Raw genomic sequence first — 26,002 nt, 5'->3', positions numbered from 1 at the left:
TAAGACATCTTAATTACCTATGTTACCCAACTAATTCTGATTCATCCACCACAGTGGCCTTTCAGGTTATGTCGATATAGGACTCGTTTTACTGTGGATATAGATACTTTTGTACCTGTTTCCTCCAGCATCTTCACAAGGTTATTTGCTGTTGTTCTGGGATTGATTTGCACTTCTCGCACCAAAGTACATTCATTTTTAGGAGACAGAACGCGTATCCTTCCTGAGCAGTATGACAGCTGCATGGTCCCATAGTGTTTATACTTGCGTACTATTGTTTGTACAGATGATTGTGGTACCTTCAGGCGTTTGGAAATTGCTCCAAAGGATGAACCAGACTTGTGGAGGTCCACCATTTTTTTCTGAGGTCTTGGCTGATTTCTTTTGATTTTCCCATGATGTCACGCGAAGAGGCACTGAGTTTGAAGGTAGGCCTTGAAATACATCCACAGGTACACCACCAATTGACTCAAATGATGTCAATTAGCCTATCAGAAGCTTCTAAAGCCATCAAATCATTTTCTGGAAATTTCCAAACTGTTTAAAGGCACAGTCAACTTAGTGTATGTAAACTTCTGACCCACTGGAATTGTAATACAGTGAATTATAAGTGAAATAATCTGTCTGTAAACAATTGTTGGAAAAATAATTTGCTTCATGCACAAAGTAGGAGTCCTAACCGACTTGCCAAAACAATAGTTTGTTAACAAGAAATTTGTGGAGTGGTTGAAAAACCAGTTTTAATGACTCCTAAGTGTATGTAAACTTCCGACTTCAACTGTATATTTTACTAGGTCAGGAGATTTAAGCCTATATCAACATAGATCATTAAGCCTATATCCACTAATTCCAATATATCCATGACATTCATGATTTCCTTAAGAGCATGAGGATGATAGTCTGTAGTGTGGTTTCCTTTCTGGTCCATTGAGGTATTTAAAACAGTATTATAATCTCCCACCATAATAATAGAATATTGTATTGCTTGCAGGGTTGATCATTTATTATATATATTTTCAAAAAAGTGTGGATCATAATTATTTGGTCCGTAAAGGTTAATGAGCCATATCTGTTTATGGTCCAATAACATTTTTAAAATCATCCATCTACCTTGCGGATCTATTTGGACAATTTGCACATTCGGATCAAAATGACTTAATATCATCACCCCTTTCGAGTTTCTTTGCCCATGGGAGAGCTATATTTCACCCCCCCCCCAGTCCTTTTTCCACACAACTTCATCTAAAATTGTTGAATGAGTTTCCTGTAAACAATAGATATGATATTCCTTCTCTTTGAGCCAGGTAAATATGTTTCTTCTTATCTGCTAAGCCATTACAATTACAACTGGCTATACTTATTTCACCATAAGACACGTTTGTAAATTTACCATTAAAAAGTACCATAGTGATTGAGTGTCCATATAGCTGGACCTGGCCATGGTGGAGAGTTTGGAATCGGATTGATTGATTGCTTCTGTGGACAGGTGTCTTTTTTACAGGTAACAAGCTGTGGTTAGGAGCACTCCCTTTAAGAGTGTGCTCCTAATCTCAGCTCGTTACCTGTATAAAAGACAACTGGGAGCCAGAAATCTTTCTGATTGAGAGGGGGTCAAATACTTATTTCCCTCATTAAAATGCAAAATAATTTTATAACGTTTTTTTGTTGTTATTTTGTCTCTCACTGTTCAAATAAACCTACCATTAAAATTATAGACTGATAAATGATTTGTAAGTGGGCAAACGTACAAAATCAGCAGGGGATCAAATACTATTTTCCCCCACTGTAAGCACAAGCATTCACATGAAAAAGAGACATCCTGTCTTTCAGTCACCTCATATCAATTTAATCAAATTCAAAACATGTGTACATCAGCAGCAGGACAACAAGAGGAACTGTAATTATGGAATGATATGAACACATCTCTACTCAGATGATCAGTACCCAGATCAGCTTTAGGGCCAGGACGAGACATGCAGTAATGATATTCCTGTAGGACTGCTGATCTTCATTAGTCTGCTGCTTGGACACACCACGCACATCAAGATCTGAGGAGAATGTCACAAAGCAGGATAAAGGACTTATCCACCTTACTTTGATAAACAGATCCGGCTTTGTGACAAACCCCCCCTGGAGTCACACACACACATACAGTACAGCCACCTGTGAGCATCATACTAGACCACACAGAAGCACTAGCCTGGGAGCAAGACAGTTTTTGTATTAACAACACTGTTGCCAATGACAAAACGCTGACATGAGCAGAAAAACAGACTGGTATCCAGGCTACAATACACACCTAATAATATTATTATGAAGTTATTTCAAATCCTAGGGCAGTCATTCAGATAATGTAAATTAGTCTTGCTGTATGAATCAACATGGAACTAATACACATTTTTACCACCAACAATGATAACAGATATTGTTCTTTAATGTACAGAGGGCATTAAATGAGGAAACGAATAGGGATAGTATAATTATTTAATCCAGTGATTGACTACTACTGTAAATAGCATTAGAGCCTGATAGAGCATTCTCCACCAGTAGATATGCATTAGCCTAGGCCCAAGATGTGTGGCTTCACTGATTATTAAATCAACATGCTAGTACTCGTGAAAAATGACAATGGGTAATTAGGTTTTATATCACAAATATCAACATGCAGACAGATTGTTGTTTTACAATAGTGGTTCTGTCTAAAAACAAATCCAAAAGCAAATCCAGTGCATGAACTTAACTTGAACTATATTATATCCATGATAACCCCTATCATAACCATCAATACCATTTGAGAATGACCTTGACACGTGTGGTGTAGTAGGCTACATGAGAGATGTCTAGCTTTGAGGCAACAGTAACACACAGCAATAAATAAACTCATAACACACAGCCACTAACATATCACCAGTCAGTTATACGTACACAATAGAAAAATCTTTTCAGCCTTGAACCATGTGTCATTTGTAGATAATAACATATTGTAAGTGTATGCATTGGACAAAAAGTGCTTAGCTATGATTTTGTTCTCTTAGAAATCAAACCGTAACAACTGAAGTGCAAAGAAACTAGAGACGACACATGGTGAATAATGTTTTGGTCCACCACCGAAGTCCAAAGAGTAGTAGGTGACATTTCAATAACTCTACAATAGAGTAAAAAAAAATCATAAAAAGATGATTGGTATTAACGTGTTCTTTACGATTTATCATTTCAATTGGCAAGCCTAATCAAGAACTTCAGTTAGCAAATCAATATTAATTTGAAAAAAATACTAAAGAATGAAATGTCTTACTCCACGTCTCCTACATCTGTGGTCGTCAACCGTTACCCGACAGTGAGATACCACATGTAGACTTGTTCACCAGTTGTGTGTATGTATGACTATAGGATAGTCTATAAGCTATAGGTAACTGCCAAAGTAAATGGAAACAATTGAGTAAAAGAGGGATACAAAGTATATTGAATGCAGGTGCTTCCACACAGATGTAGTTCCTGACTTAATTAAGCAATTAACATCCCATCATGCTTAGGGTCATGTACAAAAATGCCCAGTTGCCCAATTATTTTGGCTAGCATGGTTAGAAGAGAACTTAGTGAATTTGAAAGGGGGGTCTCAAATGAGCATAGGGGGTTTAAACTGTGTGTCTCAGCCACCACATCTCAACCCAATTGAACACTTCTGGGAGATTCTGGAGCGGTGCCTGAGACAGCCTTTACCACCACCATCAACAAAACACCAAATTACAGATTTCCTGTGGAAGAATGGTGACACATCCCTCCAAAAGAGTTCCAGACACTTAGAATCTACGCCAAGGCGTATTGAAGCTGTTCTGGCAGCTTGTTGGCCCAATGCCCTATTAAGACACTGTTGGTGGTTCCTTTATTTTGGCAGTTATCTGTATGTACAGTAGGCTATGAACACTTCTGACACCTCAACTGAAACAGGGTCCACCCAGAAACAGGGCTATTCTACCCTCCACCTGCTGCTTCTATGTACAGCAGCTAACAAGCAAAGAGCCAATCCAAACAGGATGAGTCTTGTAAGGAGGTCAACTTTGGGACCTTCTTGAGTTTCGTGATTATATTAGATTATTCCGTCTTGCTACTGTACATACCTCACTGATAATCATATAACAACCCCAGTAAAAAAAAATGTATAACGTTATTTTAACAATTCGTTCATAAACTACTTTTTTCATGCTTTCTGTTTGCCATAGTGAGAGGTGCAATATGATAAGAGGAAGGCACTTAAATATAATCTTTATATTTGCCCGACTAGCTGTATTTGTTGTTCAGCAGGTAGCCTACACGGAGTTCCTTTTACTATGGACCCATTGTTATAAATATAATAAACCAAAGAATATAGGAAATTATGTATGCACAATAACATTTTAGTTGAAGTTCCAAAATGTTGTTCCAGAGTGACATACTGTAGGTAAGGGGGATCCATAAAACAAACAAAAAAAATGCTCTTTCATAGTCCTGATACAGCACACACACCTTTGTCCTCTTCAAGGCGTCTATTCCAAATCTTTCCATCCATATGGGGTGCCAGAGTACAGCTCTTCCTCAGCACATTTAGTCACCAAGAGGGACAAGGGCAGGCAAGAAAGGCCTGGTGTTTCTAGGTTCTGTGGATATTACTCAGCTATTGTTGTGGTGGTTTTTGTTCTCGTGGACATTACCACCACCTCTCAGGATGACGGCCACCATGATGTAAGCTCCATCAACAATGACCTTCAGGACACCACTGGAGTCATGTCCCAGAGCTGTTGACACAAACATAAAAGGTATATAACAAAAGAAACAATGCCCCCTTCATACGTGTATACACACTGTCATTAAATCAATGCCTCCCATTCCTGTATTAGGCTGCGTTTATACAGTCAAATCCGATTCTGATATTTTTCTCACTAATTGTTCTTCCCTCAATCAGCTCAACTCTGAAAAATATCTGATGTGAAAAGATCTGTGATTGGTCAAAAGACCTGTTAGTGGAAAAAAGATCAGAATTGGGCTGCCTATCTAAACACTGCCTTAGAGACATAGTGTTTGTCTCACCTTGACGACCTTGTCTGCCCCAGAGGTCAGTAGCCAGCCCGTGGTAGGCTCGTAGTGCATGTAAACTATGCTGTGTTTGCTGTCATGGAATGTTGCCGTGGGCGCCCGGCTGTAAGACATGGGGAGGGGGCAAAATAGTGTTATCACCATGGGAATTAAAGTATAGGATTACTTGTGATGACCAGAGGATGATATTTAAGGCTTTTTTGTGAGTGCATGTTACTCACTCCTCGTCCGTGATGGACTCGTGGCAGCTGTCACACACCCGCACCTCAAACTCGAAGCCCATGAGAGGGATGGTGGAGCGCTTGGCCGAGCACTTCCCACACACTGCCTGCCCACACTTCCTGCAGTGGTGCTGGGGAGAGGAGACAGGAGACACTGAGCCTTGGGTTCAGCCTACAGATAAGGCCAATGTGCATGTATCTCACTTGCCCTCACTCATGTAGTCACAAACAGCGGAGGCCACACCAGGTCTATGTTTCTGCATTTCACATTGCCACAGAGGGGTTCACTGTAATACCTGTAGTATTTGGTGCATGTGACAAATACAATTTGATTTGGTTGTTTAGCAACAAAACTGACGCGTGTAAGCAATTATGGGGCAAAACAGGCAGGGTTGGCCATTTTGTCTCCAATGTTTATTGAAAACATAAATACATTTGCACAATGAGCACTTGTCTCTCAACTACATCACATTTTGGCCATATTAGCAGACAAGAGTATATCAGTCAAAACAAGACATGGTATCAAGAACAAGATGAAACTAGCTAAAACGAGCCTTGATTCATCACATGGCAGCTTCTTGTCATTGTTGCGAGCTATCTAGCCATCCAGAATCACAACAACACAAATTTCTGCCCCATTGAAGAGCGAGCATTGTTTGTGACCGAACCCGTTTATAGGAACAACATTAACTACGTTTTTCTCCTGCCCTCTTGTGGACAATATGTGAACTATATCCCACAGTGACAGTATGGTGCCCACTTTACCTGTCGCAGGCCAATTTTCTTACTGTCCCACATCTGTTTGAAGTTCCAGAAGAATGGCTGCTCACACTTCTGACACGAATCACTGTCCAGCCACTCTGGGGTCTGAGGGAACAGAGACAGGTTAAATACAGACTCTAAATACTACTCTAGTCAGCTTTTCCTTACTCAATCCTACCTTTAACTATCAGGAGTTTTAAAAGGAAACTAATCCAGATTCAGTGGTTAGGTATAACGAAAGTGAGAGAAAGAACCAGTCAGAGTCACAGGTAGTCTACACTGAACACTCATTTGCATTCAGTACATTACCATTCTGAATTTCATTCAGAGTTTGTCATTCTCTCTCTGTACGTGTTCACATTTCAGGTATCCCTCCATGGTGACAGAAACAGCCAGACAAAGCACTCTGCCATACCATGCTGTCAATGACAGAGGTGACTCACAGAGCTGTGACTGGCCCATATCTAGGGCTAGACGGATTCTACGGAAGAAAGGTGTGCTTATGTCTGAGTGACACAACCCGGCCCTGTGCTCCAGCAAATCCTATACACAGCCCTGCCCAACACTCAGGCCTCACTGCAGATTTAGCTCCATAGCACATTAATTCTACTTCCCTCACAGTCCTATTGCATCCAAGTTGCTTAAGTTTGTGGGATGTGTGTGAACCTTCGAACCCCTTCTGGTGACAATATGTGCCAGGAACTCAACCTGTCTACTTCACACAAACGCACGTCTCACTGACTTGAGGTTGTGTCTTCCTCCTCCATCTTTATCAGTCCATCCCTCCCTCACCTCCTGTCTGGTCACGTCCATGTTCCAGATGACGATGCCCCCATCTGAGCTGCAGGAGATCAGCTGACGTGAGTGTGGCGCGTAGCATAGGCCCTGGACCTTCTCACTGCATTGTTAACACACACACACACACACACACACACACACACACACACACACACACACACACACACACACACACACACACACACACACACACACACACACACACACACACACACACACACACACACACACACACACACACACACACACACACACACACACACACACACACACACGAGTATGTGGTACAGAAATATTGTAGATTCTCCCCACCACCACAATGACATCCTTGGGTGTGACATGAGTCACTTTCCAACTCTCCCAACAACATAACTGAACGTGAAACATCCTGGAGTTATGGATAATGAAGCGCCCTAAAGGAGACTACTAAGGACATTTCAACAGTTTCTAAGACTACCATATTGATCAAAGGCCCAGGGCAGTCAAAAATGTGATTATCCTGTGGTTTTATACACATTTCCACACTATGAGGTTGGTATAGTACTGTGAAATTGTGAAAATTATGATAAAGCCCTTTTCGTGTAAGAGCTGTTTGAAAAGACCGCCTTAAATTTCAGCCTATTTTGGTGGGATGGATTTTGGCCTGCCTGGTGACATCACCATTAATTAATAGACCAATAAGAAGTGTTCCAAACCTCTGTCAATAACAGATACTTTTCCCCTTTCTCCTCCCCACTCAGACCACTTCAACAGTCTTAGCTAAATTCTTGCTTGATAAATTGCTCTTTGCTAAGAAGCTATTTTTGCTTCTTTTTGACCATTTTAATTGAAAATGTTACCCAGAAATGATTTGATATTGAGATAAAAACGACTGCATTGGACCTTTAATATATTTAAGCAAAAAGGCACGAAGGGTGTGGTATATGGCCAATATACCACGGCTAAGGGCTGTTCTTATGCGCAATGCTGAGTGCCTGGATACAGTCCTTAGCCGTGGTATATTGGGCATATACCACAAACCCCCGAGGTGCCTTATTGCTATTATAAACTGGTTACCAACGAAATTAGAGCAGTAGAAATATACAGTCTGATATACCACAGCTGTCAGCCAATCAGAATTCCCGACTCGAACCACGCAGTTTATAATGGGGGTTTTAATACTACAATGGAGACATTTGAAGACTGTATTGGAGGACTCTGTTGAGGTTCAGTGTGTGAATCTTACTTGTGTCCCTGAAGTTCGATAGCGGTGCCTTTGCATCCCCCGATGTCCCACATGATGATGGAGTGATCTGAGCTGCCGGAGAACAACACTCTCTGGACTGGGTCCCAACACAGAGCTGTCACATTGCCTAAAGACAGCAGAACACAAAACATACATTCCTCAGCTCATCACTGGATCTTAAACTTGACAAATGGAACAAAAACAAGAAACTAAAAGGCTTCAATTATTAGAAAGTGGACAAAAGTGACTCAGAGCAAATTCAAGTTGAAATTAACTAACCTCTCAATAATTGTCAATAAAAGTATTTTGCTTTTAATGAACCAAAATTCATCCATCTTGAGCCATGCATCTTGTGTCTAATTCAAAGAGAAATATGTTCCAGTGCTTTTCACCGGCAGATATTTGCATAATGACAAACATGTGTAACCCCACTGATAACAGATAGGCCTGGAATAGTGGTGCTGTCAGCAGCATTGTCAGTCACACGCTCTTCTGTCAATATAGGAAGTAGGAGATGTGAGAGTGCTAAAACAACTGACCCCAGATCAGAACAGAGAGTTTATAAATAGCTGTGAGTGTTGTCCTCTGGAGTGTACAATGTCCCACACTACCTCTGTCACTGGTGGCAGGTGGCCGAGTGGCCAGGAGGGACGGTCAGTTAGGGTGAAAACATGGAAATAAACAGTGGTAGTAGACCGATTTATAAAATCTCCATGGGATTAAAATAGTATGTGTGTTTTCTTTCAAATATTCAGGGGCACTTTATTTAGCTTCCTCTGCGTATTGGAACCAATGGAGTAGTCCCAAATGGTGGTGTTTCAAGGCTGGGGGAGGATGGGGTACTAGGGGGTAGGGGACGAGTGTTGTTTTGCAACATGGGGTGTAGTAGTAATACCTGTGTGTCCTTTGAAGGTGGTGACCAGACTACAGCTGTCCAGCTCCAGCTTGAGGATGGTCACCTGACCAGAGTAGTCGCCCACAAAGGCGTGCCTCGTCTCCACGTCGAACCTGGGAGGGGCAGGGTCAAGGATGGCAATGATCGTTTAACTGAACTGTTTGCATCTGAGCAACTTCACGGATTTGCACACACTATTTATTCTATTCAATCAGTGTTTCCTGGTTGAAACCTATTCGTATCTGATCTGTATGTGGTTCATTCTATTCAATGAAGGACTGACTGCCTTACACCTCTTAAATTACCAACAAAAAACAACCCACATCAGTAAAAACTTACCACCACAGTTAACTGTTCATTAGCTACAAAATCATATGTATTTAGTCTCTGAGCTCAAGAGAGACCTTTCAGTGAGAGGCCAGAAGGATAAATAAAAGCAATCAAGAGAGAGAAAACAATAAGACAAATCTTCTCAGAACACAATCAAATTTCTCCTCCTGAAAAGGGTTGCTGTACTAATCTGATCCCAGGCCAACTCGAAACCGTGGTTGTTTAGAAACATTTGCTGGATGACATACTAAAGGAAAAACACATTCCAAGTAGTTCCTTCATGTCAAGAATTTTGAATAACATAAAAAATTAAAATATTTAACCTTTATTTAACCAGGTAGACCAGTTGAGAACAAGTTCTCATTTACAACTGCGACTGGGCAAAGATAAAGCAAAGCAGTGCGACAAAAACAACAGTTATACATGGGATAAACAAACATACAGTCAATAACACAATAGAAAAATCTATGTACAAATGTAATAATGACTTCTCTGGGTTTGTAAAAAGGTATACAAAGCCAAAACAAACAAAATGGCTGCCATATGCATGTCAGGAAGAAATCCGAAAAAATTGTTTGTTGTACTTAACATTGGAATTCTTTATCCCTGTCTTTGAAGCATAAGTCAGTCTCAAGACCTCACAGAGCTAGTTGATAGCGAGAGTCCACCACAGAGGAGTGGACCCAAACCTTTTATCTTGCCATTACAGAAATTTCCCGGACCATTGCCTTGGGCCGCATGACTGAAAGCTATCGTTGGCGTTCCCAGTTAAGAAAAGCTACTGGAACGCTTACCTGGCTCCCTCTCTGGTCTACTGCATCGTAGGAGAAAGCGCAAGAGGGCCATATCCTCCCATAGCGCCTCGAATATATACTTCTTTGAGGTGAAGGAGACAGTCGAGTGCTGTTACCACTTGAAATGTTGTCTGTGGCTTTAGACTTCACACACAGGTAGTACTTGTTAAGATATTTGCTACATAGCAACTAGAGCAACTAGAGCTAACGCTACCTACAGTAGCATATTATTATTATTTTAAATCTTTATTATTTTTTACAAATTGATACTTGGAATCAAATATCGTCCAAAAATAATATTGCGATATGTAACTGTAGTGATTTTTTTTACCCCATCACTAACAGCATGTGAATGGAATAGAATGACTAGAATAAAATAGAATAGAGAAATGTGGTTTGTAAAAGATGAAGGATACTGCAGTCCAGAGACCCAGGCGGTGGTGCGGTATAACCCCAGCTGTGTTCCACTCTCAGAGCAGTGCCAGGTGAAGTTCTTGTCCTGTCCTGTACTGAGGACCCACTCCATCTCCAACACAAACAGCACCACTGTCACTCTGCCCTGGTGGGCTGACACAGAACAATGTCATGATAATCAACAAAAAAATACTGGTCATGTACTGTACATAGGAAAAAAGTAAACGGATTGGTGTTCTTTGCATCCTTTAAAATGGATAAAAACAGACAAGATGGCAGTCGTACAGTAGAACTGTTGGCAGGAAGCTCAATATTAGTGCATTGCTTTTAGAGGCCTTGTAGCTAAAAACCAACCAAAGCGCCATCAATAGAAAAAAATCCATTATTTTGCCATGTTTCATCCCTTCCTGCCATTGACCAGAGTCAGCTGAGTCACAAAGAACACAGCCTGTGGCCACACTTCCCATCTCACCCTGGTAGGTCTGTGCCGGGGTCATCTTGTTGTAGTCTTCTGACAGGATGAACTCCTGAAACACAGAAAGTATGTCACTCACTGGTTTTCCCAAGAGAAAGCACAGTATTTCTTTGATATGGACATACTTTTAGGTCAAAATTACACAACGCTTGAAATTACCTTCTGACTCAAAAGGAAGAGCTTAGGTTTAGCAAAGTATATCCATGTTAGTTTTAGGCTATGAATCCCATACAGAAACCCAGATCTACACCTCCTGTATATAGACATATTTAGTATCCCTGTGTTGATTGATACACCTAACTGCTTAACCAATCATGCGGAAGATTAGGTTACTCAGAGATGCAACCCCTCTGGCAGTATTGATCAGTGCTGGTGTATGGAGAAGCAAAGAGTCAGTGCGAAAGAGCGCGAGACCAAGAGACAGTAGCTAGCTACTTAGTGACCTGCTAAATGTTAAACATGAAATCATGACCCAATCTGGCCCTGGGGTATGGGTTTTGGTATGTGTATCAGGCTTGACTGGGGGATAAGGCTGGATGCTTGGTATAAAAGTACGACGGCCAATCATGAGTGTACCTTCGACAACAGAAACAGTCACTTACGGAGATGGTTCCATTCTCCATACCCATAGACAGCCTCCTGGTCTCTGGGTTAAAGGACATACAGGAGCAAGAATCTAGGAAGAGAAAGGAAATAAAGTAAGAAAATGTCTGCAACATATACAAGTGTGGGGTGTCTCCACTCTCCAGTGACATTGCAATGTGCTTTGAGGGGAAAATCACTGACTGGGCAAGTGACTACATGATGGAATTAAAGTGTCTTGCACAACATGCAGAAAGAAAAAACAAGGGAAGTAGGGAACATGTCAAAATTAAGATGATTACTTTCAGTACACTTTAGGAAATGGAACTGAAGAGGGTGGTGACTTCCTGAATGACTTAAGACAGCCGTTCCAGACAGGCATAGGCTTATCTCTAGGAATCACAATTTGGAATGCATTTAAAACTTAAAAGCCTGCCAGGCACAATGCACCAATTCATTAAAAGCCCAGTGCAGACAAAAGTGATTTTCCTGTGTCCTCTACATTTCCACAGTATGGGAGGTTGGAATAGACTAATACTGTGAAATTGTGAACAATATGATAATGGACAATTAGTGTAAGAGCTGTTTGAAAAGACTGTCTGAAATGTTAGCCTGTTTTTATGGTATAGAGTTTTGGCCTAGCTGGTGACTAGAGCTAGGACAATAAACCAAAAAGTATTGACAACGTCCAAACTAAGCACTTACAGTGCATTCAGAAAGTATTCAGACCCCTTGACTGTTTCTACATTGTTAGTCTTACTCTCAAATGTATTTAATAAAAAAAATCCTCATCGATCTAACCCTAATGACAAAGCGAAAACAGGTTTGTAGAAATGTTTTGCAAATGTGTATTAAAAATAAAAAATACCTTATTTACATAAGTATTCAGAACCTTTGCTATGCGACGTGAAATTGAGCTCAGGTGCATCCTGCTCCCATATATCATCCTTGAGATGTTTCTACAACTTGATTAGAGTCCACCTGTGGTAAATTCAATTTATTGGACATGATTTGGAAAAACACACACCAGTCTACATAAGGTCCCACAGTTCATATCAGAGCAAAAACCAAGCCATGAGGTCGAAGGAATTGTCCGTAGAGCTCCGAGACAGGATTGCGTCGAGGCACAGATCTGGGGAAGGGTACCAAAACATTTCAGCATTGAAGATCGCCAAGAACATAGTGGCCTCCATTTCTAAATGGAAGAAGATGGCCGCCCGGCCAAACTTAGCAATCGGGGGAGAAGGGCCTTGGTCAGGGAGGTGACCCAAGAATTTGTGGAGATGTGAGAACCTTCCAGAAGGACAACAATCTCTGCAGCACTCCACCAATCAGGCCTTTATGGTAGAGTGGCCAGACAGAAGCCACTCCTCAGTAAAAGGCACATGAAAGCCCGCTTGGAGTTTGCCAAAAGGCACCTAAAGGACACTCCGACCATGAGAAACAAAATTCTCTGGTCTGATGAAATAAAGATTGGCCTGAATGCCAATCGTCACATCTGGAGGAAACCTGGCACCATCCCTACGGTGAAGTATGGTGATGGCAGCATCATGCTTTGGGGATGTTTTTCAGTGGCAGGGAATGGGAGACTAGTCAGGATCGAGGGAATGATGAACGGGGAAAGTACAGAGATCCTTGATGAAAACCTGCTCCAGAGCGCTCAGGACCTCAGACTGGAGTGAAGTTTCACCTTCCAACAGGACAATGACCCTAAGCACACTGCCAAGACAACACAGGAGTGGCTTCAGGACAAGTCTCTGAATGTCCTTGAGTAGCCCAGCCAGAGCCCGGACTCGAACCCGATCAAACATCTCTGGAGAGACCTGAAAATAGCTGTGCAGTGACACTCCCCATCCAATCTGACAGAGCTTGAGAGGATCTGCAGAGAAGAATGGGAGAAACTCCCGAAATACAGGTGTGCCAAGCTTGTAGCGTCATACCCAAGAAGAGTCGAGGCTGTAATCACTGCCAAAGGTGCTTCAACAAAGTACTGAGTAAATGGTCTGAATACTTATGTAAATGTGATTTCAGTTTAGATGCATAAAAACTTAAAACGTTTTGCTTTGTCATTATGGGGTATTGTGTGTAGTTGATGAGGGAAAAAAACAATTTAATCAATTTTAGAATAAGGCTGTAATGTAACAAAATGTGGAAAAAGTCAAGGCCCACTCTGGAAATGTTATGCACTTATATAGTATATTGTTCCAAACAATACGTCTTAAAATTAACTAAATCAAAAAGGGTACTTTTGAGATATTCATGTTATGTTTAATAAATTAATGTGAAGATTTGCATTTCAGAATCTAGACATAGTCCATGTGTTAGAGCACACTATAAAGGAGTATAACGACAAAGTCTTACAGGAGGCATGTATAGGTCAAAAAAGGACCTAAAATGGCAAAATGTCATCATGATTTTCCCCAAAAATGGTTTGGAATATAAATGTAAAAAAACATATTAAACATACTTCCTCCCAATTAAGTTCTAACGTGAGAATTGCCTGAACAATCTGAGATACCAAACATATTTTCCACTCCTGCTGGCGTGGAATCGCCCAGTAAGTCATGAGAGGTGATGACTCACCTGGCATTGTGTGGTAAACACTGGGCCAGTACTGGCCACTGTCTCTCTTTAGCCATATCCGGATTGTCCTGCGGGTCACATAAAGCCATTCTGGTTATGTATTGGTCGGGACTATCAAACTGCCATAGGCACCACCATGTCAGAGAGGTATTGACTAAAATAAAGTAGCATATAATAAATTCAGCAAAAAAGAAATCTCCCTTTTTCAGGACCCTGCTTCCAAAGATAATTCGTAAAAATCCAAATAACTTCACAGATCTTCATTGTAAAGGGTTTAAACACTGTTTCCCATGCTTGTTCAATGAACCATAAAAATTAATGAACATGCACCTGTGGAAGGGTCGTTAAGACACTAACAGCTTACAGACAGATGGTAGGCAATTAAGGTCACAGTTAGGACACTAAAGAGGCCATTCAACGAACTCTGAAAAACACCAAAACTAAGATGCCCAGGGTCCCTGCTCATCTGCGTGAATGTGCCTAACTCGAAACCCAAAACGGCTGAGCGTGTGCGCCATCGTGCATAAATTTATTTTGTCCCCCTACACCAAACGCGATCACAACACGCAGGTTAAAATATCAAAACAAACTCAACCAATTATATTAATTTGGGGACAGGTCAAAAAGCATTAAACATGTATGGCAATTTAACTAGTTAGCTTGCACTTGCTAGCTAATTTGTCCTATTTAGCTAGCTTGCTGTTGCTAGCTAATTTGTCCTGGGATATAAACATTAGGTTGTTATTTTACCTGAAATGCACAAGGTCCTCTACTCCGACAATTAATTCACACATAAAACGGCCAACCGAATCGTTTCTAGTCATCTCTTCTTTGGACTTTATATGGTGATCGGCATCTAAACATTCATAGTATTACCACGACGACCGGCAAAACAGTTCGTCTTTCAATCACCCACGTGGGTATAACCAATGAGGAGATGGCACGTGGGTACCTGCTTCTATAAACCAATGAGGAGATGGGAGAGGCAGGACTTTCAGAGCGATCTGCGTCAGAAATAGAAAGGAGTTCTATTTTAGCCCTTGGCATCGCAGACGTTTGTTGGCGCGCGTAAGCAATAATTGGGTGCAATAATTGAATAACATGGATTTCTACATTTATTTTGCGACGCACGCCCATGTGACGTGTCCGGTCTGGTCAGCATGTTAGGCATGCTGCAAGGAGGCATGAGGACTGCAGACGTGGCCAGGGCAATAAATGGCAATGTCCGTACTATGAGACGCCTAAGACAGCGCTACAGGGGGAGAGGACGGACAGCTGATCGTCCTTGCAGTGGCAGACCACGTGTAACAACACCTGCACAGGGTTGGTACATCCAAACATCACACCTGCGGGACCGGTACAGGATGGCAACAACAACTGCCCGAGTTCCACCAGGAACGCACAATCCCTCCATCAATGCTCAGACTGTCCGCAATAGGCTGAGAGAGGCTGGACTGAGGGCTTGTGGGCCTGTTGTAAGGCAGGTCCTCACCAGACATCACCGGCAACAACGTCACCTATGGGCACAAACCCACCGTCGCAGGACTGGCAAAAAGTGCTCTTCACTGATGAGTTGCGGTATTGTCTCACCAGGGGTGATGGTCGGATTCGCGTTTATCGTCGAAGGAATGAGCGTTATACCGAGGCCTGTACTCTGGAGCGGGATCGATTTGGAGGTGGAGGGTCCATCATGGTCTGGGACGGTGTGTCACAGCATCATCGGACTGAGCTTGTTGTCATTGCAGGCAATCTTAACGCTGTGCATTACAGGGAAGACATCCTCCCTCATGTGGTACCCTTCCTGCAGGCTCATCCTGACATGACCCTCCAGCCATACTGCTCGATCTGTGCGTGATTTCCCGCAAGACAGGAATGTCAGTGTTCTGCCATGGCCAGCGAAGAGCCCGGATCTCAATCCCATTGAGCACGTCTGGGATCTGTTGGATCTGAGGGTGAACGCTAGGGCCATTCCCCCCAGAATTGTCCAGGAACTTGCAGGTGCATTGGTGGAAGAGTGGGGTAACATCTCACAGCAAGAACTGGCAAATCTGGTGCAGTCCATGAGGAGGAGATGCACTGCAGTACTTAATGCAGCTGGTGGCCACACCAGATACTGTTACTTTTGATTTTGACCCCCCCCCCCTTTTGTTCAGGGGCACATAACATTTCTGTCAGTCACATGCCTGTGGAACTTGTTCAGTTTATGTCTCATTTGTTGAATCTAATGTTCATACAAATATTTACACATGTTAAGTTTGCTGGAAATAAACGCAGTTGACAGTGAGAGGACGTTTCTTTTTTTTGCTGAGTTTCAATCTCTGCGTCTTTTAGTTAAGAAAACTATTTTCACACCACTTCGTTACCGACGTCACTTTTTCATAACAGGTTATGAGAATTTATGCTGCACGTTGGAAGAGAGCGGAGGAACGCTCATCTCCGTTCGCTTATATCGAGGCGGAGTTGAGTATCGATAACTGGTCGCGCGATTTGTTAGCAACATTGAGTCACCACCTGTCGATACTTGTAAAAATGTAAATTCTGAAAATGATTGTACCTATGCTTGTCCTGTACAACTGTGGGGTTCATACTTTTATTGAATAAAACCACCGACCTTTTTCTCATAAGTCGGTGGATGTATTTGAAAAAAGTCATGACAAGTATGAATTTCAGAACCCCGCGGAAAGACCGCAATTGTAGGTACAGGCTGGCCTAACAGTTATCATTACTTACATTTTTACAAGTATCGACTGATGGTGACGCATTGTTATTGCTAACAGATGGCGCAACCAGTTATCAATACTCAACTCCGTCTCGAAGTAAGAACGGAGTTTCGCGTTCCTCAGTTAGGATACTGAGTTTATGGTTTGGTTTAGGGCTGGAGAAAATGCTCTCCTAACCTGCTACGAAAATGACTTCGTATCTTAGTGGCGTGAATAGAGGGTAATTTGTCTCTGTTTTAACGCCAGCCATGATGACGATAGGGCCAGTACATGTTTGCGGTACTATAAATAGTGCACAATCTGTAATATTATGTTTTACCTACTGTAGTCACATATTTGACATGGTCTCAAACAGTATCATCCTACCTGTCCTCGGAGACGCTGATCACCCCGTCCTCCTTTGGAATTATGACCGCCGTGTTTACAACATCTTGGGAAGCCTCTATTTTGTTGAGCAGAACAGGAGTTCGAGTCTGCGGTTTGGGTTGTATTTGTGCCGCCATTCCGGAGGTATAGGCCTAGCTGCTTCGCTGGTTTTGGCTATCCGTAACATAACACCCTAGTCGAGCCGCAGAAGTGTTAGAGATTGTAGCAGCACTTTGAACACGGCATATCGTGTGTTGTGACAGCCAAAGACGCTGCTCGTCAGCTGACCACGGCGTTGTTCTTTGGGATTGGGTTGGCAGATCGCATCCAACGTTAAGGTACAAACACCGCCACCTACTGTACTGGAGTGTAACGCCAGTCATGGCCTACCTACATTAAATTATCTTCATTATTCCTCTTACTCTAAGTGAAAGAGCCCTAGACACCACCTCTTCCTTTGCTGACCGGTGCAAGTGATAAAAGTGCCTCCCCTTAATACTATCATCCCCACTCCCTTTGCCAAAGATCGAGCCCTTTTTTCCCAGATCAAGGACTTGACTTCCCTGCGGCGAAGCGGGACCTGAATATCGACCCCTCTCTCCTCACAGCACTCTTAGCCACCACATTGGCCTTCTCATTACCCTCCACACCCTCATAGGTGGGAACCCAGCAAAAGCTTACCACCACTCCCATCCTCTTCAATCCCATTAACAGCACCACCATCTCCACAAACAAGTCTCCCCTAACCGACCTGCTCGTCTATACACTACTCGACACTGCAGCCTAATCAGAGCAGATCACCACTGAGCGGCCATGAACTCGGCCACATACATTGACACAATCAGTTAACCGCTTTCATACTCTAACATTGAAATCTGGGATATACACCCCTGCCCCCACCCTACCACAGACTGAATCCTTTGAACCATCTGTATATATCCTTAAAAACAAATAAAAACAAATATCTATATACACTATATATACACATAGGTATGTGGACATCCCTTCAAATGAGTGAATTCAGCAATTTCATCCACACCCACTGCTGACAGGTATACAAAAAAATTGAGCACACAGCTATGCAATCTCCCTTGACAAACATTGGTAGTAGAATGGCCTTACTGAAGAGCTCAGTGGTGCCATCATAGGATGCCACCTTTCCAACAAGTCAGTTTGTAACATTTCTGCCCACCTAGAGCTGCCCCGGTGAACTGTAAGTGCTGTTATTGTGAAGTGGAAACATCTAGGAGCAACAACGGCTCAGCCACAAAGTTGCAGGCCACACAAGCTCACAGAACGGGACAGCCGAGTGCTGAAGCACGTAACGTGATGTCAGGTGTGGTCACGGGACATTTCCAAGTGTCCCTAAAACTTTCCAAAGTGGCATGTGTCTGTAAATTAGATAATTCACATGCCATTACATATTTGCAATCCCTAAATGCTATTTGTTCAGTATAAAAACACAATTTCTAACATATCAACCTCACACATTGTGGCGGTGTTATGGGGTATCCAGGGTACATTCAAGTGTCTTTTCAACCTCTCCAAAGAGTCCGAATATGGTAACTGCACTGTTTTTGCACACTGGATGTGGCTAAGTTTTGTTCACTATTAAAAAAATAAATTACAACACCAACATCTCTCAAACATTGTGGTGGTGTCAGGGGACATACAGGGATGTGTTTTTTCCAACCTCTCCAAAGTGCCTGAACGTTTAGCCTTGGCATGTCCAATGTATTGGTCCCACATACAAATGAACTGTTAACAAAAACAATATAAAAGCAACAGACATACAATATATTAAAACATTTATAGAAATGTCTCAAACACAAACTTAGTTACAAACGTGCCCTTCACTAAAAATGTGCAAAATTAGAAAAAAGCTGAACTATTTACAAATGGCATTCATATTACATCCCAGGTGTAGATGATTAGATTTCACTTTCACCATAGCTTGTGCGTGTCATGATAGTCTTTGAAGCAGTCTCTCTCTGCCAGGAAACAAAAAGCGATCTGGCATTTATTTTTTAACTTTATTTAACCAGGTAGGCTAGTTGAGAACAAGTTCTCATTTGCAACTGTGACCTGCCCAAGATAAAGCATAGCAATTCGACACATACAACAACACAGAGTTACACATGGAATAAACAAAACATACAGTCAATAATACAGTAGAAAAAAGAAAACAAAGTCTATATACAGTGAGTGCAAATGAGGTAAGTTAAGACAATAAATAGGCCATGGTGGCGAAGTAATTACAATACAGCAATTAAACACTGGAATGGTAGATGTGCAGAAGATGAATGTGCAAGTAGAGATACTGGGGTGCAAAGGAGCAAGATAATAAATAAATACAGTATGGGGATGAGGCAGATAGATGGGCTCTTTACAGATGGGCTATGTACAGGTGCAGTGATCTGTGAGCTGCTCTGACAGCTGGTGCTTAAAGCTAGTGAGGGAGATACGAGTCTCCAGCTTCAGTGATTTTTGCAGTTCGTTCCAATCATTGGCAGCAGAGAACTGGAAGGAAATGCGACCAAAGGAGGAATTGGCTTTGGGGGTGACCAGTGAGATATACCTGCTGGAGCGCGTGCTACGAGTGGGTGCTGCTATGGTGACCAGTGAGCTGAGATAAGGCGGAGCTTTACCTAGCAGAGACTGGTAGATAACCTGTAGCCAGTGGGTTTGGTGATGAGTATGAAGCGAGGGCCAACCAACGAGAGCGTACCGTTCGCAGTGGTGGGTAGTATATGGGGCTTTGGTGACAAAACGGATGGCACTGTGATAAGACTGCATCCAATTTGTTGAGTAGAGTGTTGGAGGCTATTTTACAGACGACGTCGCCGAAGTCGAGGATCGGTAGGATGGTCAGTTTTACAAGGGTATGTTTGGCAGCATGAGTGAAGAATGCTTTGTTGCGATATAGGAAGCCAATACTAGATTTAATTTTGGATTGTAGATGCTTAATGTGAGTTTGGAAGGAGAGTTTACAGTCTAACCAGACACCTAGGTATTTGTAGTTGTCCACGTATTCTAAGTCAGAGCCGTCCAGAGTAGTGACGCTGGACGGCGGGCTGGTGCGGGCAGTGATCGATTGAATAGCATGCATTTAGCTTTACTTGCATTTAAGAGCAGTTGGAGGCCACGGAAGGAGAGTTGTATGGCATTGAAGCTCGTCTGGAGGTTAGTTAACACAGTGTCCAACGAGGGTCCAGAAGTATACAGAACGGTGTCGTCTGCGTAGAGGTGGATCAGAGAATCACCAGCAGCAAGAGCGACATCATTGATGTATACAGAGAAGAGAGTCGGCCCGAGAATTGAACCCTGTGGCACCCCCATAGAGACTGCCAGAGGTCTGGACAACAGGCCCTCCGATTTGACACACTGAACTCTATCAGAGAAGTAGTTGGTGAACCAGGCGAGGTAATCATTTGAGAAACCAAGGCTGTCGAGTCTGCCAATAAGAATGCGGTGATTGACAGAGTCAAAAACCTAGGCCAGGTCGATGAATACGGCTGCACAGTAATGTCTCTTATTGATGGCGGTTATGCTATCGTTTAGGACCTTGAGCGTGGCTGAGGTGCACCCATGACCAGCTCTGAAACCAGATTGCATAGCGGAGAAGGTACGGTGGGATTCGAAATGGTCGGTAATCTGTTAACTTGGCTTTCGAAGATCTTAGAAAGACAGGGTAGGATAGATATAGGTCTGTAGCAGTTCGGGTCTAGAGTGTCACCCCCTTTGAAGAGTGGGATGACCGCGGCAGCTTTCCAATCTTTGGAAATCTCAGACGATACGAAAAACAGGTTGAACAGGCTAGTAATAGGGGTTGCAACAATTTCGGCAGATAATTTTAGAAAGTAAGGGTCCAGATTGTCTAGCCCGGCTGATTTGTAGGGGTCCAGATTTTGCAGCTCTTTCAGAACATCAGCTATCTGGATTTGGGTGAAGGAGAAATGGTGGGGGCTTGGGCGGGTTGCTGTGGAGGGTGCCGGGCAGTTGACCGGGGTAGGGGTAGCCAGGTGGAAAGCATGGCCAGCCGTAGAGAAATGCTTATTGAAGTTCTCAATTATAGTGGATTTATCGGTGGTAACAGTGTTTCCTAGCCTCAGAGCAGTGGGCAGCTGGGAGGAGGTGCTCTTATTCTCCATGGACTTTACAGTGTCCCAGAACTTTTTTGAGTTTGTACTACAGGATGCAAATTTCTGTTTGAAAAAGCTAGTCTTAGCTTTCCTAACTGCCTGTGTATATTTGTTCCAAACTTCCCTGAAAAGTTGCATATCACGGGGGCTATTCGATGCTAATGCAGAACGCCACAGGATGTTTTTGTGCTGGTCAAGGGCAGACAGGTCTGGACTGAACCAAGGACTATATCTATTCCTGGTTCTACATTATTTGAATGGGGCATGCTTGTTTAAGATGGTGAGGAAGGCACTTTTAAAGAATAACCAGGCATCCTCTACTGACGGGATGAGGTCAATGTCATTCCAGGAAACCCCGGCCAGGTCGATTAGAAAGGCCTGCTCGCAGACGTGTTTTAGGGAGCGTTTGACAGTGATGAGGGGTGGTCGTTTGATCGCAGACCCATTACGGATGCAGGCAATGAGGCAGTGATTTCAGACATTAGATTTGGCATTTCAAAAAACAAATTGCCCCTGTGTTTTGTGCAGTTCTTCCTTTTGTCATGTCTGTTGGATAGTGGCGCTCACCTTGAGTGGGGGGTCTTGTGATGGTTGTGAGGTTGCTTTGGGCCCCCCAATTCAGCCATTTCCAACACCAGCTGCTCTCAGAAGGCCAACTGTGAGAGAGGGGTTTGACTTTTTTGCTTTGGCCATCTGCTTGTGCAGAATGAAAGCATTTACTGTAGAAATGTCCACAAAGTGGTAAAAAAATGGTCTTATACCACATCCTGGTCTTGTGGAGGACCGGGTGGTAGCCTGTCAGAGCATCAGATAGGTTGACACCCCCCATGCTGGCATTTTAGTCCTTCACAGAAAAAGGGACATTCTTCCTCACCCATGCCCCGTTATTGAATGCCTTATGCTGTGTGGGGAGCATGGTTACTTCCCTAGTGTCGTTCCATTTCACAAAAAGCAGCGTGTTAGTCCTGACCCAACGTACGGTCCCCTTCTCCACTGTCTTTGTCATGTCGTTTACCTTGGTCTTGGGGAAACCTAATCTGTTAGGACGAATGGTGCCACACGCCCCCATTTTCTTTTTCAAGAGGTCTATGAAAAGCATGGGACTAGTATAAAAATTGTCCACAAAGAGCTTGTACCCACTGCCAAGTAAGGGGAAGTCCATCAGTTGCATGACAGAGTCATAACTAAGGCCCTTCCCAGTGGGTGTGATCACCTTGCCTTCATAGATGAAAAGTTCCACGTGTAGGCAGAATCGGCTAGCACAAAGAGCTTGTAGCCCCATTTGGTCGGCTTATTTTTCATATATTGCTTCAAGACAATTCGAGCTTTTGAGGCAACCATGCGCTCATCTATAGATTAATTTTGAGCAGGCTGGAAGTACGTTTTGCATGCCTCCACCATGACTCTTGTAATACGATCATACCCTGCAGTGCCCCTCTTCTGGTCATTCTCCTGATCCTTTTGTGGGTCACTCATGTGAAGAATACGGTTGATGGCCAAGAATCGGTTTTCACTAATGATGGAGGTGAGGGACTCGAACCTATAGAGTGGGGACTTGTTCCAGTTGTCAACTAGTCTTGATACCTTTACCAGTCCCATGTAAATCACCAAGGAAATGTAGTTGAGCATGACACCCATGGTGACAGGTTTCTAGGACATCTTCCTTCCTGTGCAACTGTGGGCCATCCGGTCTTTTGGGTTAACCTAAATTGTTCTGGCTCCTCATCATCCTCAAGGACCGTATGCCACCTGTCCTCAGTGTCATCTCCCTCTGTTGTGCTGCTTCCACTGCCTCTCCTCTGTTTAGGCCTAGATCTCCTCCCTGCCCTGCACCTCCAGATGAACTTGCAGTGGGAAGTGGTGCCAGGGCTGCAGTGGGGGTGGTTGAAGAGGAGTGGGGTCTTTGTCGAGTGGTGGATGTAGAACCATCAGGCGGGGTGATTGACATTGCAGTGGGGGGTGAAGACCTTGACTGGTGGTAGCACTTGCTGGGGAGGGGTCTCTCCCTAACTTCATCATCCAAATCCTCTGCATCCTCCACTCTGTGGTGAATAAAATAAAGGGATATTTTTGTAAGTCACAGAATTACAGCTAAGTAAATTTACAAAATGACATTACTGTAAAGTAAAAACACCAAGCCTAAACTTCACCTGTACAGTGACTCACATAGAAGGTGAAGGACACACACAATGCAAACAGTAACACTTTGGAGAAAAGGCAGAGGTGAAAACCACGGCCATGAGAGATTTGTGGCCTCTCCAAAGTTACAAGAATGGAACAGGAAACAGTGAACTAATATGAAACATTGCCAATAACTACTTTGGAATTATATAACATTAAAATGACTTGTTACATAGGCCTATGTAAACTAAATCCAAAGCACAAAAAGCAGACAACTTATAAAAAAACGAAATACATATAGTAAATTAGCTATATAATGTCATGAAAATAAGTGTGGATCGCCACACTGCCTTCTTTTAAGGTTCCTGTTCAATATTCTTAGTTTTTAACTCCTCCCCCCTTGAGAAGCCATCTTTCACGCTAAAGAAATTCAATTAAAGCGATTAAATCTGTTTACAACGTAATGTAGGGTGCTCAGTGCGTCTCGTCTCTGAGCCAGGTCGCAATAGTTCGCATTACGCATAAAGGTCTAAGCCTTGCTTTGTCCCACCCAGATCAACTATATATCCCTGGAAAGCTTATCTCATTGGCTACAAGACTGTCAAGGTGCCATAGTCGCCAATCCCCTGTGTAATGGATGCCTACAGAGCGTAAGCAACATCACATTAAGTCATATATAATCAGATAACATTGGCAATAGTCTAGATTTGTTCCTACCAACCTAAGGATTAATTTGATACACACCCCCCATGTAGTTATTGCTGAAACACAGACCAAATCGAAGCTTACCTTGTAAGATGTTTGCTGTTTGGTGAAAATGTTGTGTAAAATAAATAAAAAATGACTCTCGGGGCTGGTGATCAATAACGGTAGGTCACAGGCAGACACATATGATATCCTCATGATCTGTGGAGTCCCAGCTTTCAGTGTGTATCAACGTATTCCGTGTTTATTTCGTTTGTACTTCACAACGCTAACCGGAATGTAGGTAGCAGCCATCTTGAAATGAGGTCATTGGTTCGGCCTGTGTTTATACAGTTGTATGCCCATATATGGTTGTAAATTACACCAAAGATGTGAAAGCACCGATCAATAGCCAAGATACTCAGCTTTCCGCAGACACCCTACTTTTGCAGATAGGGGTTACCGTTCTCATACCAGACTGAATTGAATAAAACAAATCAAATAGGGTCTTTTACATTTAAGAGGTTAAAACCTTCCTTCCATTTAACAGGTTAAAACCTTCCTCCTAAAATACACCATAAATTAAGACTTGGCCACAGACATCCTAAACCGCATATCAGAGACCAATCTTCCACAACTCCCACAGCTTCTTGTATCTTCCTCATTGCATATTTCCCTTCCCACCTCTCTCCTAAATATCCCCATCATCGCATTCAAGGCCACACCCACTCCCTGTCCCACATCCTTAAATATGGAATCTATCATCAGGGAGAACAAAACCAGATTAACCACACTTCCCCGAGGAGTAACGTTGTCCACTTCAAACCCCATTGACAATTCTGACCCCACCCTCACCAGTATGACTAGATCAAACAGGATTTCCATGATCCAGTTATACAGACGACCCTTAGTGCCCAATGCACTCAACTTGATCAACAACCCTTCCCTCCACATGGTATCGTAAGCTTTCTCAATGTAGAAGAAAAATACCATACTCATTACCTCTTTTATTTTCAGGGCCTTGGCGATCCCTGTACTAACTGTCACCAGGGCATCCATGGCAGACCTCCCTCTCCTGAACCCACTCTGTGCAACGCTCATCAAACCCCTGACTTCCAAGAGATACATCATTCTACTCACTATAATCTTTTCCATCAATTTATACATGTTCGATGTCAGCGCTATAGGCCTATATGTCACGTCCTGACCAGTAAAAGGGGTTATTTTGTAGTTTGGTCAGGGCGTGACAGGGGGTGTTTTTCTGTGTGTTTTGGGGTTTTGGGCATTCTATGTCCTTTTTTCTATGTTTTTGTATTTCTTTGTTTTGGCCTGGTATGGCTCTCAATGAGGGACAGCTGTACATCGTTGTCGCTGATTGGGAGTCATACTTAGGCAGCCTGTTTTCCGTTGGGGTTTTGTGGGTAGTTGTATTCTGTTTTGTGTTCTTCACCTGACAGAACTGTTAGTGTCGTTTTCGTAATTGTATACTTGTTTCACCTTCGTCAATATTAAAAAGAAGATGAGTATACACTTCCCTGTTGCGTCTTGGTCCTCCACACATGACACCCGTTACACTATAACTGCCCACCCTAGCAGGATCATTACTTGGTTTTACAAATGGCAACACAACCGCACGTTTCCACCCAGAAGGTATCAATTCAATTCAAGGGGGTTTATTGGCATGGAAAACATGTTACATTGCTAAAAAAAAAAGTGAAATAAACAATAAAAAGTTAACAGTAAATATTACATTCACACAAGTTCGAAAAGAATAAAGACATTTCAAATGTCATATTATGTCTATATACAGTGTTGTAACG

At 42.8% G+C, this 26,002-nt stretch overlaps 1 protein-coding gene across 3 annotated transcripts; it reads right to left on the bottom strand.

Annotated features, from left to right (window-relative positions):
* Nucleotides 1-1,824: 1,824 nt before the first annotated feature.
* On the bottom strand, nt 1,825-24,525 carry LOC106582235 (WD repeat and FYVE domain-containing protein 2). Of its 3 annotated transcripts, XM_014165102.3 has the most exons (13): nt 24,288-24,525; nt 21,945-23,419; nt 14,150-14,217; nt 11,587-11,660; nt 10,982-11,036; nt 10,512-10,662; nt 8,972-9,084; nt 8,077-8,203; nt 6,846-6,951; nt 6,057-6,158; nt 5,292-5,422; nt 5,065-5,173; nt 1,825-4,772 (listed from the first exon to the last, which is right to left on the bottom strand). In XM_014165102.3, exons 2-13 carry the CDS (start codon nt 22,001-22,003, stop codon nt 4,743-4,745), a joined length of 1,125 nt encoding a protein of 374 aa, XP_014020577.2. In that variant the 5' UTR covers nt 22,004-23,419; nt 24,288-24,525; the 3' UTR covers nt 1,825-4,742. The 3 variants fall into 3 exon arrangements, 2 of the variants coding, with proteins under 2 accessions (XP_014020577.2, XP_014020576.3); XR_001323274.3 differs by lacking the exons at nt 21,945-23,419; nt 24,288-24,525 and adding an exon at nt 17,236-17,571 and having other exon boundaries at nt 6,796-6,951; XM_014165101.3 differs by lacking the exons at nt 21,945-23,419; nt 24,288-24,525 and adding an exon at nt 17,236-17,565.
* Nucleotides 24,526-26,002: the final 1,477 nt, after the last annotated feature.

The sequence above is a fragment of the Salmo salar genome, chromosome 21, assembly GCF_965601325.2.
Source record: "Salmo salar chromosome 21, fSalSal1, whole genome shotgun sequence".
NCBI lineage: Eukaryota > Metazoa > Chordata > Actinopteri > Salmoniformes > Salmonidae > Salmo > Salmo salar.
This window is presented reverse-complemented; position numbering and strand designations above follow the sequence as displayed.

What these genes read in the sequence shown, in the direction of transcription:
- LOC106582235 (XM_014165101.3), bottom strand. Translation starts at nt 17,372, where the DNA reads ATGGCGGCACAAATACAACCCAAACCGCAGACTCGAACTCCTGTTCTG. An exon ending in TGTTTACCACACAATGCCAG is followed by an intron (nt 11,661 to 14,149) that starts GTGAGTCATCAC and finishes TTCTCTTCCTAG; the next exon opens with ATTCTTGCTCCTGTATGTCC. An exon ending in TGGACGTGACCAGACAGGAG is followed by an intron (nt 6,159 to 6,845) that starts GTGAGGGAGGGA and finishes CTGTTCCCTCAG; the next exon opens with ACCCCAGAGTGGCTGGACAG.